General features: G+C 50.3%; 1 protein-coding gene across 2 annotated transcripts in view; it reads right to left on the minus strand.

Moving 5' to 3' along the window:
- Window positions 1-20118, minus strand: part of KDM5B (lysine demethylase 5B) — an 856576-nt gene that overhangs the window by 115778 nt on the left and 720680 nt on the right. For both annotated transcript variants that reach the window (XM_086923073.1, XM_086923072.1), the window contains one exon: window positions 18720-19205. In XM_086923073.1, coding sequence (XP_086779199.1) covers window positions 18720-19205 — 486 coding nt within the window. The remainder of the gene's footprint in view (window positions 1-18719; window positions 19206-20118) is intronic.

Below are 20118 nucleotides of genomic sequence, written 5' to 3' on the forward strand. Positions count from 1 at the left end.
GGTACTGAGCTCTGAGGAGAAGGTTCTGGAGAGCTGCTGGCGCCTGATTGGCTACAATTTGGACCAACATAATGACAGGAATAGACTACAAGTGTCTTTTCTCTCTTCATGTATTCCTATGTGGAATTATGTCTAGGCTTTTTCTGCCTTTTTTCTAATGTGCATTTCATGTGTTATGTTTTTACATAAACATATTATGAGTAGGTTATTGTTATTTTATTTACCGTGGGACTCCCACTCAGACGGCGGGGAATTTTCAAGCATGTGAATCTATGAAAGACACCCTAATACTGGAGAAGTAACATTATCCGTTCGAGGCATGTGAGCTGTAGATTACATGCTTTGCATAGACTATACATCAGTAAACTCCCAAAGCGGTGGCTAACCTGTAGCTATTGTAGTGGTTTGGAAAAGTGTTATAAATACTAGCTGGCCTACATTAGCCAACACATCTACACAACAGTGTTTGGTTAATGTGTAAGGTGTAGACCATGTTGCTGCCTTACAGATGTTAGGTAGGGGAATATTTCCTAAGAAAGCCATAGTAGCCCCTATTTTTTAGGTGGAATGCGCTCTAGGGGGTGGTGTAAAGATTCTTTTCACTTTCAGATAACAAGTTTGGATACGTTTCACGATCCATCTTGCAATGCCCGATTTAGAAATGGGATTGGCTTTGTGTGGTGGTGAAAAAGCAACAAAGAGCTGTTGTGTCTCCCGAAAATCTTTTGTTCTTTCCACATAAAAATGTAGAGCTCTTCTAACATCTATTATGTGTAGAGCTTGTTCTGCTACAGAATCAGGTTGAGGAAAGAACAAGGGTACTTCAACTGATTGATGTGAAAAGCAGAAACCACTTTAGGAAGAAATTTAGGATTGGCTCGAAGAACCACTTAGTGCTTGTGAAGTTGAAAGAAAGGCTCTTGTATAGTTAGTACCTGGAGTTCACCAACTCTCCTTAAAGAGGTGAGTGCAATAAGAAAGGCAACCTTCCATAAGAGAAATTGTAGTTAACACTTGTGCATTGGTTTAAAATGTGGACCCATTAGCGTCGTAAGGACTAGGTTTAAGTTCCATACTGGTGCAGGTGACCGTCTGAAGTAGCTCATCAGAGGTCGCTCCCCCTCGCTCCCTGCCTATCCCGAGACGCTTTTGCTGACGCTCTGCTGCAAAATTCACCTACTCGAGCGCTTCGGCGATATCGCAGCGCCTGGTATTGTTTTTACATATTTATTTATTTGTGCTGCTCATTGGCCCTGCATTGTGCTTTATTAAATAGCGCTTGGCTCTGAAAAGTGTTTTAATAATCGGCGACTGTGCCCCAGCTTTGTTGTGAGATACCCTACTCCATTTTGTTAGTTTGTTTACCTGGACCCCTCCCCGCTCCCGCCTCCCAGCTGCCCCTCCCACGCTCCGCCCCCCTCCACTCTCCATATAAGACAGATGAACCTACACGCAGCGTCCACGCGCTGCGGCCGCGCCGAAGGAGCGCCAAAGGTAAGCCCGTCTACGCCCGTCCGCGCCTGGACCGCGCCCAGCGCCAGACCCCCTGGCCCCCGCCGTACCCAGCCCACTAGATTCACATATGATGCCGCAACTCTCCTCGCCCTCAACCCCGGACGCACAGCACAATGCTGCGAAGCCACCCCAGGACGTACCCACGGTCCATTCGCCTGTCACACCTGCAAGTTCACCTGCTTCAGGACCCTCTTCAAATCCACTTCCTCCAAACATAGCTCTAACCACCTGAAGTGCATCCTGCTAAATACCCGCTCGATCCATAGACACGCCACTTAACTCTGGGACCTACTCGACACTGCGTCACCGGACATCGCCTTCCTTACAGAAACTTGGATGAACACATCATCAGCACCTGACATCGCTATAGCCATCCCGGACGCTTACAAGATCACCCGAAAAGACCGCACCAACCAAACAGGAGGAGGCATTGCCATCGTCCATAGGAACACCATCAAAATCACAACCAGCATCGACGATAATCTTGCCACCGCCGAACATCTCCACTTCTAGATCCACACCGACCCTAGGACCACACTTAAAAGGCACCCTCATCTACAGGCCTCCAGGAACCCGTACTCAATTCAGCGATGACATCACTGACTTCGTCAGCCCACATGCCCTCGCCTCCGAGAACTACATTCTATTAGGAGACCTCAACTTCCACCTTGAAAACAAACACAACAGCAACACCAACTCCCTTCTTGACAACCTGGCCAATCTCGGACTCAAACAACTTGTGGACACCCCCACCCATGTAGCCGGACACACACTCGACCCTATCTTCACCTCCAGCAAGCACATTTCCTTCGACCGCACCACAGCCCTCCATTGGACGGACCACAGCTGTGTTCACTTCAGCTACAAAACCACCTTGACCCACAACTGCCCACAACCTATTCCTCAAAGAAACTGGAACAAAATCACCTCCGACCAACTCCTCACATCACTCAACCAAAACCCTCCCACCCTCTCATTGGATCCAAACCAAGCGGCCACCAGCCTCAAGCAATGGATCACCCACAGCGCTGACGAATTAGCACCCCTGAAAAAGCACCAGATCAATTCAGGCAGCAAAAAGGCCCCCTGGTTCAATGATGACCTTAACAAATCCAAGAAGCTATGCCGCACCCTAGAGAAAACATGGAGAAAAAACCCAACCACCGACAACATGGCCACCCTCAAGGCGGCCACCCGCAAACACCACCAACTGATTCGATCTACCAAGAAATCAGCTTTCAAGGATCGTCTCGACAACGCCCACAACAGCAAGGAACTTTTCAACATCGTCAAAGAATTCACCAACCCCGCCGCAGCATCTAACGACATCACTCCCTCCCAAGACCTCTGCGATGCGTTATCCTCCTTCGTCTACAACAATATTGCCGACATTCACAACAGCTTCGAGAATACTCCCGGCGAACAACCCTCTCCACCCTCCTCAGATCCTACACCGCCAACTAACAACCTCAGCACCTGGAACCCAATCACCACCGAAGACACCATCCGCCTAATGAACTCAATCCACTCTGGCTCGCCAACCGACCCCTGCCCCCACCACATCTTCAACAAAGCTGACTCCATCATCGCACCCCATCTCCGTGATGTCATCAACTGCTCGTTTAACTCTGCCACCTTCCCAGAAAGCTGGAAACACGCCGAACTCAGCGCCCTCTTGAAGAAACCCACAGCAGACCCCTCTGAACTTAAAAACTTCCGACCCATATCCCTCCTCCCCTTCCCCGCCAAAGTCATCGAGAAAGCCGTCAACAGCCAACTTGCCGCCTTCCTTGAATCCAACAACTCCCTCGACCCCTCACAGTCCGGCTTCCGAGCGAAACACAGCACCGAAACCGCCCTCATCGCAGCTACAGACGACATCCGAACGCTACTGGACAACGGAGAAACAGTGGCCCTCATCCTACTCGATCTCTCCGCCGCCTTCGACACAGTCTGCCACAGCACCCTTATACAACGCCTCAGCAACATCGGCATACAAGGAAAAGCCTTGGACTGGATCATCTCATTCCTCGCCGGGAGAACTCAAAGAGTCCGACTTCCCCCATTCAACTCAGAGGCCACTGAAGTCATCTGTGGAGTACCACAAGGATCATCACTCAGTCCCACCCTCTTCAACGTTTACATGAGTCCACTCGCCTCCATCGCGCGTCTACACAACCTTAACATCATCTCCTACGCCGACGACGCCCAGTTAATCCTTTCCCTCACCAAAGACCCTAACACCGCCAAAACCAATCTTCACGAAGGCATGAAAGAAGTAGCCGAATTGATGAAACACAGCCGCCTAAAACTCAACTCAGACAAAACTGAGGTGCTCATTCTAGGATCCTCCCCCTCTGCCTGGGACGACTCTTGGTGGCCTTCCGCTCTGGGCACAGCACCCACACCCACTAACCACGCACGCAACCTGGGCTTCATCTTAGACTCCTCTCTCTCGATGTCCAGACAAGTCAACTCAGTCTCCTCCTCCTGCTTCAACGTACTTCGTATTCTCAAAAAGATCTTCCGCTGGATCCCCCTCGAAACAAGAAAGACTGTCACCCACGCACTGGTCCCGAGTCAACTGGATTATGGTAACACACTATACGCCGGAATCACAGCAAAACTACAGAAAAAACTCCAACGCATCCAAAACGCATCAGCGAGACTCATATTGGACATCCCTCGCCAAGATCACATCACCGGACACCTAAAAGACCTCCACTGGCTTCCCGTCAACAAGAGAATTACATTCCGTCTTCTCACCCACGCACACAAGGCCCTCTACAAACTAGGACCCGAATGCCTCAACACTCGACTGTCCTTCTACACACCCACCCGCCAACTTAGATCGTCCAATCAAGCCCTCGCCGCAGTCCCGCGCATCCGAAAATCCACCATGGGTGGCAGATCCTTCTCCTTCCTGGCGGCCAAGTCCTGGAACTCACTCCCCACTCACCTCCGCCTTACTCAAAACCACATCTCCTTCAGAAAAGAACTTAAAACCTGGCTATTCGACAAAAATTGAACACCCTTCCCCAAGCGCCTTGAGACCCTCTGGGTGAGTAGTGCGCTATATAAATCCCTGAACTTGAACTTGAGCTCTTGGTGCTAGTACTCTTTTTAGTTGTTTCATAAAGGCTTTAATCACTGGTACTCTGAACAGAGATGTGTTGTCTGTTTTTTAAGTATGCAGCTACTGCTACTAAATGCAATTGAATGGATGAGTAGGCTAATCCAGGTTGCTGTAAGTGTAAGAGATAACAGATGATGTTTTGCACTGAAGCATCCAGGAGATGGATATTGATACAGTAAATAACAAATTGTTTCCACTTTGCTGCATAACATGCCCTAGTTGTAGGTTTCATAGCCTCCTTTAGGATATTCATACAGTCTGGTGGTAATTGTAAATAACCAAACTAGGACTTAAGGAGCCAAATAGTTAGGTTAGGCTCCTAGGGATTTGGATGCATGATTTCTCCATGGCTCTGAGTGAGGAGACTGGAATTAAGATGCAGCTTTTGGTGTGGAACTACTGGGATCTCTAGCAAGGTGGTTAACCAAGGTTGACGTGCCTATGTGGGAGCTATGAGAAGGAGTATAAGGGATGATTGTCCGAGCTTCCAAACTACTAGCTGTGAGAAAGCACCCTCTTTCTGCATGGTTGCCCCCAATTTTTGCTGTATTGCTGATGTGTTTTGACTGAGAATGCCCTGGGCTCCTACTTATCAGGCCTATGTTCCTTCCCTAAAACTGCATTGAAGCCTAAACCCATTTGGCATCTCTGGCCACAGGTCAGCCTCTGGTAAATGGTACCACAGGTACCCAGGGCACTCTGACCAGAGAAGGCCTCTAAGGGCTGCAGCACTTATTGTGCCACCCTTAGAGGTCCATTACACTCACACACTACCTTTGCAGGCTGCTTATTTTGGTGCAGAACAAAGTGATGAGTCAACATGCCACACATCTGTGTGCCATGCCTAAAACCCAGTGCCCTGGCATAGGTCAGTCACCCCTCTAGCTGGGTGCACTATACCTATAGTGAGGGTTCAGGTGCATGAGCCCTGTACCCCTACAGTGCCCAAATCAATTCCTGGGCAAGGTAAGTGCAGTGCTGTCATTTAAGAGTATATGGTGCTGTGAGGTTGTCATTACGAACTCCACAGCACCATAATGGCTACACTGAAAACTGAGAAGTTTGGTATCAAACTTTTCAGCACATTAAACCCACACTGATGCCACTGTGGGATTTAATGAAAAATGCACACAGAGGGCATCTTAGAGATGCCAACTGAAAACTAACCTACCACTACTGTCCAGGCTGCATGGCTGCTTTCAGCTGCCACCATCAGACATGTTTCTGGGCTCCTTGGTCGAGAGCCCGCTGCTCTCTGGGGCCTGAAACAATGCACATCCTGGGACGAGGTGCCACGTCTCCTCCCCCAAAACAGGTAGGGTTCACATAGAGGAAGCTTCAAAGTCTGCTGCTCTCTGGGGCCTGAAACAATGCACCTCCTGGGACGAGGTGTCAAGCCTCCTCCCCCAACACAGGCAGGGTTCACGAAGAGGAAGCTTCAAAGGCTTGCCGCCTTTGTTATGTTATGTTATATGAATTTATTAAGCGCACGGCTACTCGTGAGAGTTCCGGCGCGAAACCATCGGGGTATAGCAATATGAATCAGATGATTAGATATGTTTTTAGTTTTTTTTTTTTTAAAGCCGCTAGATCCTGGATGAAACGCAGGACCAAAGGAAGAGCATTCCATTCAACCGTTGCTTTAACTGAGAAGGAGCTGCCCCCATCCTCTGACACTTGAAACATGGGACTTGGGCAAGGTAAAGGGACGAGGAGCGCAGAGGGCATGCAGGAACGTAAGAGACAACATGCCTCTGCAGGTAGAGTGGGCCACCTCCATCTAGCGCGCGATGTGCCATGATCAGTAGTTTAAATTTCACTCTGGCTGCTACAGGCAGCCAGTGATATAAGCGTAGCTGGTTATGAACACTGTCTCTAGCGGACAGTCCTGATTACAGTCTGGCTGCAGTGTCTGGACCACGTCTAACTTCTTTAACTGGTAGCCCGGGATGCCAGCAAAAAGGGCGTGAACATAATCCAGCCGTGACAGGATCGGCACACATATGATAGTTTGGATAGCCACAGCTGGGAGAAGGGGAAAGAATCTTCTAAAAGATTTAAGCAGGCCAAAGCAGCTGCCGGACAGCTTCTTGATATGTACTGCAAAGGAGAATTCTTCATCAAACCAGACCCCAAGATTTTTTGCTGGCTTCCCAGTAGAGGTCGGGCAGGGGTACTCGGGAGGCCAAAGCTGCTCTCTGAAGTTTGAGGGCAATGTACCAAACAGCAGAATCTCAGATTTCCCTTCATTGCACTTAAGTTGAGCATCCGCCAGCCATTTAAAAGTTGATGCGAGATAATGTTGGGCCTGAGATACAGAGTCCGCCCCTTTGGCCCAGGTAAAAAGCAGCTGCGTATCATCCGCACAGGCCATCACCTTAGCCCCCAACTCCTCTGCTTAATATATCAGAGGAGTTATATTGATGTTAAAAAGGAGGGGACTAAGGGAGGAACCCTGCGGGACGCCCGTTGTAACCGGCTGAGGAAGAGATGAGAGGTGTAATCCAGATCTGCTCGGATCGCCCTTCCAAAAAAGAGCGAATCCAACCCCACACAGCCCCCGACCCGCCAATCCTGGCCAGCCGAGACAAAATTAGCGCTGCCCTCCCGCCTACGTCCATACAGTCCCGTGTAGCCACTGCCACCTCAACCAGTACTGTTTCAGTGCTGTATGACGAGCAAAATCTGGATTGAGCTGGATGTAAAAGTGCCTCCCTCTCCACAAAATCGGTAAGCTGATTATTTACAACCTTCTCACACACCTTAGCCAAGGTAGGGAGAAGGGAAATAGGCCGATAGTTCCCTGGGCAAAGGGGGTCTAGTGACTGCTTTTTCAAAAGGGGCCGGATCTTCGAGGGCAAAGGGACCACCGCTTTCTGGAGGGAAAGATTAATGATGGCGTTAACTTCGACATTAACAACCTCTGCAACCGCTACCAGCGTCCAAGCTGAACAGGGGTCTAAAGGTGAACCTGATTTTAAGCCTTTGAGAATTTTGAAACATTCCAACGGGCCAACTGGCCTAAATTCGGTCAATGCGCATCCAGTGGCGCCCAAAGAGCACACCAGGGTGGCCACTGAGTGAGTACTGCAGGGGGTGAAGGTTGATTTAGTAGCTAAAATCTTATCTCTAAAGGAGCTAGAGAGACTATTACACCATATAGGTGAGGATGGCATCACACTAACTTGTGCCGTGTCGGATGCCCCACAAGACTCACCTTTGCTTGTGAAGCGATTCCACAGAGACGACAAGAGCCACCGCCCCTGTACCCACCTGACCCGTGCCGAGAGAGGCACCCAGCAGGGATGAGATGGAACCAAGGAAGGGAGCCAAAAAAGAATGAAGATGTCTTGGTGGTTGTGGAGCAGGGAAGGATCTTGATATAGCTGGGGAAAGAAGAAAGACCCAATCAGGACAGACCACACCACCCCCTTCAGGGTAGACCTCGTCCATAGACTCACCAGGGCTCATGTGGACTCTGGAACACAGTACAAAAGGGGGTGGTGATGGACGGAGCATCTGAATCAATCAAACACTCACACCCAGTCAAAAGATCTGGGTTTAATCCATCACCGCTCTTTAGCCCACTCTGCCACCCCAGTTCAGACATGGCTATATGCAAATCAGTCTGACCCTGTGCCATATGGGAACAGTCCAACCCGAACTGCCAAGCCATGTCTTCTCTGGACCGGAAACAAGCTTCCGAGGATCCAGTGGCAAAGTGAGCAAGGGACTCACGTCTGAGCACAGGAAAGGTAACAAAAAACGAGGTAAAGTGCTCCTGCGCGGTGATAGGGTAACCAAAGTAGAACCACCAAGTAAAAGCGCTCCTGCGCTATGATAACAACCAAAGATACAGCCCCTCCTGCACAGTAAACCTATGCCGACCAAATGAAATATAGCACTCCTGCGCGGTAGTGCTCCAGAAGGAAAGACCTAGGGTAAGCGCTATAGCGCGGCTCAGTACAAAGAAAAAATAGCGCTCCTGCGCGGAAATGGTGCAACAACAGCAGCGCTCCTGCGCGGCTGGAAACAAGAAAAGGAAAACCCAGGCAAGCTCTTAGTGGCAAAGCAATTGTCATGAACAGCGCTCCTGCGCGGCTGGAAACAAGAAAAGTAAAATCCTAGGCAAGCTCTTAGTGGCAAAGCAATAGTAGGGAACAACGCTCCTGTGCGGTTACGGTACCGTGATGGAAGACCATGGCAAACGCTTCTGTGCGACGTTGAACGGAGACCGGAGGACAGTCCGCAGCTTCTCTGGGCTCCGAAACGGGTTCAGGAACTGAATCTGAAGCACAGAGCTGGCGGGACACGCAGCGTTTAAACGTTTCCCCCGGAAGGGTTTCGGGCCGAGAAAAACTAGACCGGGACTCAACTTCCGCCCGAGGCGTTGCTAACGTCACAATCGGGTCAGAGGAGGTATCAAGCCAAGTTTCTGTCAAGAACAATAAATCCAGTGAATGATCCTCTGTGAGCTTACCCAGGCCACTTGCTGCTCTCAGCACACGATCCCCACTGGTTCAGACCCCCACTCTGGGCGTGAGAACCGGCAGTAAAAACAAGTGAGGAGGAGAGATGTGCCCACCTCTGCCAACTCTACCCCTCAGGTGGGGGAGGCGAGGTGAAGCACAACTCTGTCCATGCCACCTTGAAGATGGGGGGACTCAGCCAACCAGGGACAGGCTTATGCCCCCCTCCCACTGGAGGGTGGCATAATAGGGGGTGTACCCACCCCCGGGAAGTGACTCATTGGTCCCTGCCTTTTACCTACCTGTATGCAGAAAAAACAATGTCCCAACAGGTAACAATCTTAAGGCAGTTTAGGTATGCATGCATACAGCATTGCATTGGAAGGAAACAAGGAGACTCAAGTGATTAGTATATGGCTTGTAATTCACCAATTTAAGGAAGAAGGTACACATGAAAATACAGTTAAAGGCAGCACTGTACAGAAAGAATCATGTGACAACCCGAAGGCACTTGGTGAAGGAGTGATATATATACAAGTGAACAGTGAAGACGCAAGTGATAAAGGTGAACAGCGTGAACGGCGCAAGGTGACCAATATATGTAAAATGGTGGCTCAGTGAGTAATCATTTCAGTCAATCAAAATACATGTTATCATATTTAAGAGCCAAACGCTAGAGTGCGCCAAACAATTGCGCTGTGATGTCGACGGCGTTTCGATCCACGGTTGATTGGGATCTTCTTCAGGACAGGGTTGTCGAGTTGGTAGTGTGCTGATGAGGCTCTGTGGCAGGAATTAATAGCCCTAGGGAGCTCGAATCGTGGGAGGTTCTGCGCTTGTTATAATGATGAAGGACGCTTGTCTCGGAGGGCTGAAATCGTCGTCAGGGGTAGCACATCTTAAAGGACGCTCGGAGCGGCGTCTGTGGCAGGGTGAACGAACCGGCAGCGTCTGAATGAATCCTGGCTGCTAGCTGGACATAAATCACGGGCAGGGGTACGAATCGACTGAACCGTTCAGTATGCAAGAAGCCATCAGACCGAGCAAGCGAAGGACCTTCAGGACTGGAACGACCGCTCCACTGTGAAACAAAGGAATCATTTCCTGTATGTTGCGAATCCTTTGAGGAGGAGGGAATGCACGACATACAGTAGTGTCCAGTACCGCACCTATGAACAGGTTGCGCTGGAAGGGCACCAGGTGAGATTTGGGTACATTTTTTTTTTTAAACAGATTTTATTGACTGAAGGAACAGGAAAACATATGCACTGCTCTGTAAGCCAGAAGCCAATGCCAGAATCATAGTAGCATTGTCTACTTCAGTAGTTTACATACGTGAATACTTAAACTGTAAAGGAACAACTTTACCCCCCACCCGCCCTACCCACCCCCTTAAGTGCTGCAGCTTGCTCAACCCACACAGAGTGTAAAACACAGACAGTATCAGCCATGTACATTAAACACAGTCCAACCATCCTACCCGACAGTTCAAATGGAGGGCAGTGAGGCAGCGTCTTCCGGTGGTGGGTCCAGCTCCAGGCCCCAATAGTCCGCCCACCGTTTCCAAATCTTAAAATGCTTCCGAGAGCAACCCCCCTGGCCATAAAAATGGGCCACTCAAGCCCCATGCAGAAGTCTAGTCCATTTTTCCAGGCCGCCAACGGCGGAGCCTTCGATGCCTTCCGTGCAATGTCTCGTTTCACCAGCGTCAGCCCCAGCAATAATAATTGGCGTTTGTACTTGTTGCCCCCTATTCCAGCCAAAACATGGAGCAATGCCAATCGAGGGTCCCTCAAGTTCCCAAGCCAGGACCTCCCCCAAACAGCGGAAGACCCCATTCCAGAATCGCTGCAGCGCTCCACAGTCCCAAACCGTGTGAAGTAATGTGCCCTCTGCTCTCCCACATCGGAGACAGTCTGGAGACGCTACCATGCCCGCCCTCCATAAGCGTTGCCTAGTGTAGTACGTGCGGTGGAGGTACCGAAACTGAATAAGGTGCAGGCGCACGGAGATAGCCGCCCCCCTGGGACTCTCTAGGGCCTCCACCCAATCTTCCTCGTCTATGTCCCCAACATCCCGCTCCCACGCAGTTTTAAGCCGCTGCAGGTCAGAGGAGCAGTGCCGTACAAGAGTTTGATATATGCGGGACACCTTCTTATCTGGCAATTCCCCCATGAATAGTTTGGCTTCCAACGGACTGAAGTCAGGGATGTGGTCCACCCCAGCTATATAGGGCAGTAGCGCGTGACGAAACTGGAGGTATTTATAAAACTGGGTACGGGGCATCGCAAAGTCTTGCCGCAGGGTGTCAAACGACTTTAGGACGCTGTCGGACATAACATCCCCCAGAGTCGAGATGCCAATCGCATCCCAGCCTCCAAATCCCATCAGAGCATCCATCTGGGGCAACCTACCATTACGCCACAGCGGGGTTTCCAGAGTCACCACCAGTCGTTCAGCACCAGCAGGTGGGATGCCTGGTAATAGGAGAGGTTTCCCTGCGCCTCATCCCTGGTGGTCCAGTGGACCTCTGTCTCCTTTCTCTCACTCTGCTCCTTCACTCGTTTTTCTACCCTTTCTATCTTTCACCCTTCTGCACCTTTCTGCATCTCTGCTCTTTTGTGCCTTATTTCTGCCCATTTTCCCTTTCTCTCCCTCTGCTCCTTCACTCGTTTTTCTATCTTTCACCTTTCTGCACCTCTCTTCTTTTTGGCCTTATTTCTGCCCATTTTCCCTTTCTCTCCTTCTGCTCCTTCACTCGTTTTTCTACCCTTTCCATCTTTCACCTTTCTGCCCTTTTCTGCATCTCTGCTCTTTTGTGCCTTATTTCTGCTTATTTTCCCTTTTTTCTTTATCCCTTCTCTCCTCCCTTTACCTTTCCCCGCCTCTGCTGCCCCCGCGGCCTCCCCCCCCAGTGCGACCGGCCCAATCCAGCTCCTCTCTCCACTCCCGCCTCCCAGCTGTCCAGCCCTCCCCGACCCCTACTTAATGGTGGCCACTGGTGCACCGAAGGCGCGTCAAAGGCAAGCACGTCTGCGCGCGACCAGCACCAGGAACCCTGGACCTCCGCCCAGCCAACGCTACGACCCAGCAGCACTCCACGCACTCAACCCAGGCTGCTACAACAACTGCAAGCTAGCATCACCAGCCGACACCCATGGACTCTTCCGCTGTCACCGCTGCCGGCACACCTGCAGCACCGCCAAGAACACTGATCCAGCACAACCCGCCCACAAGAACACAACCGAACCGAAGACCCTGCAATGCATCCTCCTCAACGTCCGATCCCTCCACCAACACGCCACAGAAATCTGTGACCTCCTCGACAGCACCACCCCCGACGTAGCATTCTTCACCGAAACCTGGACCAACGCCACCTCAGGACCGGACATCGCCATCCCCCAAGGATACAAGATCTACAGAAAGGACCGCCCCACCCACCCAGGAGGAGGAATCGCCATCGTCCACAAATCCAGCCTCCGCCTGAGCACACTCCCTGACGAGTCCACAGAACTGATGGAACACCTTAACTTCAAGATACTGGCAAGCCCCACTACAGCCCTCCGAGGAACCCTCACCTACTGACCCCCTGGACCCCGCGGACCCTTCCCCAACTCCATCACGGACATTATCTCCCTGCAGGCCATCGCATCCACCAACTACACCCTGCTGGGAGACCTCCACTTCCACCTCGACAATCAACTGGACCCCAACACCACATGCCTCCTGGACAACCTCCACAACATTGGACTCTGCCAGATCGTGACCGAGCCCACGCACTCAGCAGGACACACCCTTGACCCCCTCTTCACTACAGGAAACTCCATCACCTTCAGCCACACCACCGAACTCCCATGGACCGACCATCGTTGCGTCCACTTCACCTTCGGAAAACCCACCCACCATCCACAGCACCAGCACCTGCTTCCACAAAGAAACTGGACCAAAATCACCGACGACCAGCTCATCTCCTCACTCAACTCCACCCCAACCATCGCGGAAAACGACGACCCCAACACCGCAGCCCGAACCCTTCATAGATGGATCTCGGACAGCACCAACATCATAGCCCCCCTCAAGAAAAACAACAATACCCGTGCCAAGAAAGCCAGATGGTTTGCTGCCGCCTCGAAAAGGCCTGGAGAAACACCAAATCCACAGAAGCCCACAACAACTTCAGAGCCGCCACCAACGCTCACCATCAACTCATCAGAGAAACGAGAAAAAAAGCGATTGAAGACAGAATCTCAACCCACGCACACAACAGCAAGGAACTCTTCAGCATCATCAAGGAGTTCGCCCAACCCACCAGTGAGTCTACCGACATCCATCCCTCACAAGACCTCTGCGACAAACTCAGCACCTTTTTCCACCACAAAATCAAGAGCATCTACGACAACTTCGACTAAGACAACCAACACACTGAACCCTCACCAACCACCCCCGACACCCGGAAACCAGCGATTGATGACTGGACAGCCCTCACCACCAAAGACACACTGAAGACAATGAAATCAATCCACTCAGAGGCCCCCACGGACCCCTGCCCCCACCACATCTTCAACAGAGCCGCTGACACCATCGCACCCATGCTCTGCCACACCATCAACCGCTCCCTGGCGACCGCCTCGTTCCCCGACGACTGGAAACACGCCGAGGTCAACCCCCTCCTGAAGAAACCCTCAGCGGACCCCACCGACCTCAAAAACTACAGACCCATCTCCCTGCTCCCTTTCCCAGCGAAAGTCATTGAGAAAGCCATCAACAGCCAACTCGCCACATTCATTGAAGAACACAACATCCTCGACTCCTCCCAATCCGGCTTCAGAAAAAACCACAGTACGGAAACCGCCCTCCTCGCCGCAACAGACGACATCCGCACCCTACTGGACAAAGGAGAAACAGTATCCCTCATCCTCCTAGACCTATCAGCGGCGTTCAACACAGTCTCCCACCGCACCCTAATACGCAGACTCTACGACGCAGGATTCCAGGACAAGGCCCTTGACAACACAAAGCCTGAATCTCACTCACCCTGCAAGCTGATGTTATAGCCACAAGGAAAGCCGCCTTCCAGGACAAATGGTGTTGAGAAGCCTTATGACTAGGCTCAAAAGGCTCCTTCATCAACCTGGACAGCACCACATTCAGCTCCCATGAAGACGAGGAACGCCTAACGGGGGGGGAAATACCTTCTTCAATCCCTCCAAAAAATCTTCAATGACAGGTATCTGGAAAAAGGGTGTTTTTGAAGGCATTTCCTGTACGCTGTTAATGCTGCGAGGTGAACCTTAATAGAATAGAAATTAAGGCCAGACTGAGCTAAATGCTGTCGCAGGGATTCCATGCTCAGACAGAACTGTGCATAGAGGCTTGGAACCTCAGTGAATTAGGATGTGCCAAAACTCACCTTAGTACCCAAAAATCCCCTACCAGACTAGCAATCAGTGTCTCATTGGTCATCATAAACTCCCAATGCTTAGACAAACCAGAACATGGACTTAGTACACATCAGGTAACTTGGAACACATGAACACTCTTTAGTTATACAATCATTTCAATCCAGAACAAGGAGTAAAAGAGGGCACATGCATATTTGAAATGTTTATTCACTAATGCAGTGTTCTCAAACGCAGTATCTTAGCTAATACAAGCAAACATATTATAAGAAACAAAGTAATCAGCATAGTCACTAGTCCATAGAACACAAACAGTGAAAGCATGGTCTTATGCTAAAATGAATAGGGTTTAACAAAACCTAATTCTCGCCCTCCCCTAGCTAGTATATTATATTATATCTAATACGATGGAGGCTCCCAAGTACTGCAGACACTGAACAGGAGTCGGAACAGACTTGGACATGTTGATGTGTAGACCCAGTTGACTCAACAGAACAGCCGTCCTGTTGAAATGCAATTGCACTTCCTGGAAGGTGGAGGCTTTGATCAACCAGTCGTCCAGGTACGGGTAGACAAACACTTTGTTCTTTCTCAGGTGCGCCGCCACCACTGCCATGCATTTCAAAAAAGTCCTGGGTGCAGACTTCAGACCAAACGGAAGTACTGTGTACTGATAGTGGGTGGTGCCGACAGGGAAGCGTAGGAACCTCCGATGTTTCTGTGCTATGGGTACATGGAAGTACGCATCCTGCAGATCTATTGCACAAAGCCAGTCTCCTCGATGCAGCTGAGGATAAATCTGCTGCAAGGACAGCATGCAAAACTTCTCCCTGCGGATCCACTTGTTTGCTTGTCGCAAATCCAGAATGGGCCTAAACTCGTTCTTGTCCTTCTTGCGCACCAGAAAGAACCTGGAGCACAGACCCTTTCTCCTTTGAGACAGAGGGACGTCTTCTATTGCCCTTTTTCTGAACAGGGTATCGGCCTCCGCTTGGAGCTTGCGCAGCTGGTATTGCGAGCAAACCAGTGGAATAGCTGGAAGAGGGCTGACAAAACAAAGACTATCTATTGTAAACAATATTCAGCACCCACTTGTCCTAAGTAATTTTTCTCCACTCTGCCAGGTAATTCTGAATGCTTACCCCCACCGGAGTGGGTAACAGACGAGGGGGAAGTAATCCCTCAGGGCTTTGACCCAGCCGGGCCCTTATTCCCCGATGAGGTCTGCTGACCGCCTCTGCCCCTCTGGTGCTTCTGGAAGGGCTGCCTCTGATGTTGTTGTTGTTGCTGCTGTTGGCCAGCTTGGCGACCCTGCCCTTGCTGGAATCGTTGGGAGGAGTAGCGCCTCTGGAAGCGGCGGAAAGACTTCCGCTGGTCCTTTGGTTTCTCCAAACCGACAGCTTTCAGCGTCTAAACTTCTGCCATCATGCAGGCCATCTCCTCGTCCGCATGAGTCCCGAAGAGGGCAGTGCACGAAAAGGGCAAGTTGGCAATTCGCTGTTGCGCCTTCGGCTTAAGAGAGGTAAGGCCCAACCAGGAGTGGTGTCTCAAGTTCACTCCATGGCAGTACCCATGAGCCGCCAGGAGAGAGGCATCCGCAGCCGCGCTGATGACTTGGTTAGAAACCATCAATCCCTCATTCAAGATTTCCTGGAAATCTTCCCTTCTGTCCCTCGGGAGGAGTTCAATGAATTGTTGCAGAAACTCCCACAGTGAGCGGTCATACCTACCCAGAAGTGATGTCGAACTCGAAGCTTTCATAGAAGTGGCTGTGGTACTGCAGACCTTTCTCCCTGCTGAATCCATTTGACGGCTCTCCTTGTCCAGAGGGACCGTTGACTAAGGAGCAGTAGAGTGTTGCTTCTTGGCCGCTGTAACAATAACCGAATCCGGGGCAGGATCCGTTCTCAGAAACGTCAGATTCGAATCAGGGGGCCTGTACTACTTCTGAAGCCAGGATGGGGCAGACTTAAACCGAGGCCAGCGTCAGGAACAGTTCCATGGCCGGTTACTCCAACCCTGGCACCAAAGGCAGCAAAGGGCGAGACAAGTGCTTACGCTGTATCATTTCAAAGATGACAGAGGTGGAAGGGGTGGGCTCCGTCTGTGCTATCCCCAACTTTGCTGCTCCCCTCAACAGCACGTCTTGAAACGTCACAATGTCATCCACTGACGATACCCTCATTGGAGGAGAGTCAGACAAAGTAGGCGAATACCTCCTGTCACTGGAAGAATCAGTGTATCTGGTATGCCTGGACCGTGACCTCTCTCTACGACAACAATGTCGTGACCTGGTTGAAGATCTACGCTCACTGTGAGAGCGATGCCTCCCCTGTGATCGTGACCTCAGTTTCCTGGGTCTCGCCGGACCCACCAGCACAGGCTGTTGCGGAAGAAGAGGCGGCTGAGCCAGTATCAAAGGCCTCGGTTGTAGAGGCTGAGGTGGAAGAGGAGGAGGAGGCGGTGGAGGAGGAGGAGGAGTTAGTTGTTGAGGTGGAGGAGTAGGTGTCCTAGGCCTTGAGGGCAAGTAGGTCCTTAAGTGCTCTCCTCTTTTTACGAGCAGGACTCGTAGAGGATGCTCTGGAGGTAGCCACTCCTGAGGAGGAACGCCAGCGCCGCCGCGACCGGGAACTCTCTGATCAAGAGACGCTCACCACACTAGAACCCGTCTGGGGAGTGGACTTGCTCTTCGACATCGACTTTTCCTTCCTCGACGTCGATCTTCTTGACGTCGATCTTCTTGACGTCGATCTTCTTGACGTCGATCTTCTTGACGTCTATCTTCTTGACGTCTATCTTCTTGACGTCTATCTTCTTGACGTCTATCTTCTTGACGTCTATCTTCTTGACGTCTATCTTCTTGACGTCTATCTTCTTGACGTCTATCTTCTTGACGTCTATCTTCTTGACGTCTATCTTCTTGACGTCTATCTTCTTGACGTCGATCTACATCTCTTTGACGCCGATCTTCGTGTCAACATTGAAGGCAAACGGCGGTGTCGCCTTGACGGTGAGTGCCTGCCTCTTCGGGACTAAGCAGGACGACGATGGTCTGTTGACCTCGTCCGAGTCTCGAAGTCCTACCACTCTACGTCGCTTCGACCCAGAGCCCTGGGTCGACGGGGAACAGATGGTAGTCATACCTCTCGACGCTGACATCGAAGTCCTCGACTTCGACCGGGACCGGTGCAGTTTCCGGGCCTGTTCTTGACTGTGGAGCCCCCCAGAGGCCGATGCACAGGCAGAGGCTGACGATTGAGTCCTTCCATGCCCAGAGGTCCCACCTGCTTCTAGATGTCTCTGCGGCTTCAGGCCTTGGAGACGAATCTTCTACCTGTCACGCAGGGTCCTCTTGGAGAAAGAATGGCAAATATCACAGGAGTCAGGTACATGGGTAGCAGGAAGACACACACCCTGTGGGGTCTGACTTGGCCTTCTTCCTACCACACTCAGGGCACTTGTCGAATAAAGCTGGCATTTTGACAAGATAGAGGAAAATATCCAAAAATTGAAGATATACCCAAAAAGGTAGAGCTCAATGCTCCAGGGTCCTGCTAGCAGGAGCTGGAAAAAACAACTGAAAGTAACTTGCTTTTGGCTGTGCATCATGGGATACCGAGGGTCTTTGGAGGGTTCCTTAAAGGCATGGTATCCCTTTTCCAGACACATAATGACAGCCTATGAGGCTTGTCTGTCCAACCCTTCCTCTCTATCATGCAAAGGATTTTTGTGGAGGGGAGTTTCTCTATGTGTGGTGAAACTCTGTACAATGTAATGGTATTATCGGACTATCCTTTTCACTTCAGGATGAAGTGCTGGCTAATGTAGCCTTGTTAATGTCAGGCTGCATTATTTGTCTTTTATTTTCTCTTAAGTGTCTATGCAGGACTGCAGAAGAAGACTACTTAAGAGACTATTTTGATTGCTCCGGTGTCCCCGCACATTGGTGGGACTATTCACAGATTATGACTATACACAGATCCCCTACTACAGAACTCAGGGTTTCGAAGTAGAATGCCATCTGCCGAATGCCCTTTAACGACTTGCCAGGTGTAGTACGTTATATACAAATGCAATATAACATGCAAGTGGGCTTTAGTGCACACTTCGATCTGATTACTGCTACTGACCGTAGGAGCTATAGCAACTAAAGAAACTAAACAGGTGACCGATTAATATGCAAACAAGGACTGTTCTTACCTTGTTCGTCTCTGGGAGCTGCCCTGCTGTAGCTTGCCATCTGTTGTACAACTGTCCTGTGCCACATCTGTCCAGTGACAGTGCAATGTTCCCTGAAGACAGCATGTGTTGTGCTCTGTGCTGCCAGTTCACAGTGCGCTCGATCATGAAGCGCAGAGCATCCCCCTCAGGTAGTCGCACGCGGATGCGCTGCAGGGAAGCGAGCAAAGGCAGAATCTTTTCTAAAGGTGGCTTCTGTGATCTATGACACTGAGGACACAGCCATACTCTCTGTCCCTGCTGCACACTGGGCAAGGTAACACAATGCGTGTGGAATGAGCCCCTGCAGAGTTCACATTGTATCATAGGAGAAGCTGGAGCTTCTTGACAAATGCACACTCGCCAATCCAAGTCCTCCTCACTGGACAGCAATTTCTCTTCATTTAGTGTTCTTAGAGCATGTAAGGCTTCCATCTCCCTGAGACGAGCTTCTCCCAAGGTGGCCATCTAAGAATTAGAAAAAACAACGCATTAAATAGTAAACTTGCACATGCAACATGCAAATCTGCTACAGAAAATGTAAATCAAATGCGAAAAGTGTAAAGTGTCTACTTGTCCGCTTCCTATGAGGGCACCACGAGTCTAAGTCTCTGCAATCAGGCAATACACTAAAGATCCATCTAGCACAAACTGAGGAGTATGCTCGCAGCAAACATAAGCCTTCTAGTGTCAACTCAATAGGGCAATGCAACAAAATTCGAACTTTGCACAATGAAGCATAAACAGTAGCCACCCACTTTTGGGTCTTCTCATGAAATTCAATTGCTTAAAGACGCAAATATCCATTTTGCAAGTGTGTGGATCCAGTTTTATCTCGGAGGCTACTGTGCAGGTTTTTTTGGCAACATTAGGCAGGATTTAGTGGACAGTAGACTCTGTGACTACTGCAGTTTAAAACTGTTGTTATAGGACCAAACTGGATAGGCAAGGAACTTCACTTGACACTCTTGGGTAGCTAGGGCATACCCTCTGGCTTACTTGAATAGCAGTAGGTGGTACAACATTGGTTAACATAGGACCACTGCTCATTCGTGCAGTGCAGCTTTGTAACCAATGGATTTTTCAGACTGCCAGGTAGAGAACTCAAGATCTTGGAGCCTTGCTGCCTGACACCATTATGACCAAATCATGAGGCTCATGGACATATATACATCAGCTCCTTGAACAATATTATAAAGAAAAAGTACATAAAATACAAAATAAACAAAATGGAAAAGAACACTACACTATTCAGGTTTACACCAACCACCATACTCTCATTATCCCACAATATGGACAGGCTTAACCCCTTCCACGCTGATGACGAGCTGGGCTCGTCAAGGCGTAGCCTCCTCGCACGCTGATGACGAGCCCAGCTCGT

This window comes from Lissotriton vulgaris, chromosome 5, assembly GCF_964263255.1.
Source record: "Lissotriton vulgaris chromosome 5, aLisVul1.2, whole genome shotgun sequence".
Lineage (NCBI taxonomy): Eukaryota > Metazoa > Chordata > Amphibia > Caudata > Salamandridae > Lissotriton > Lissotriton vulgaris.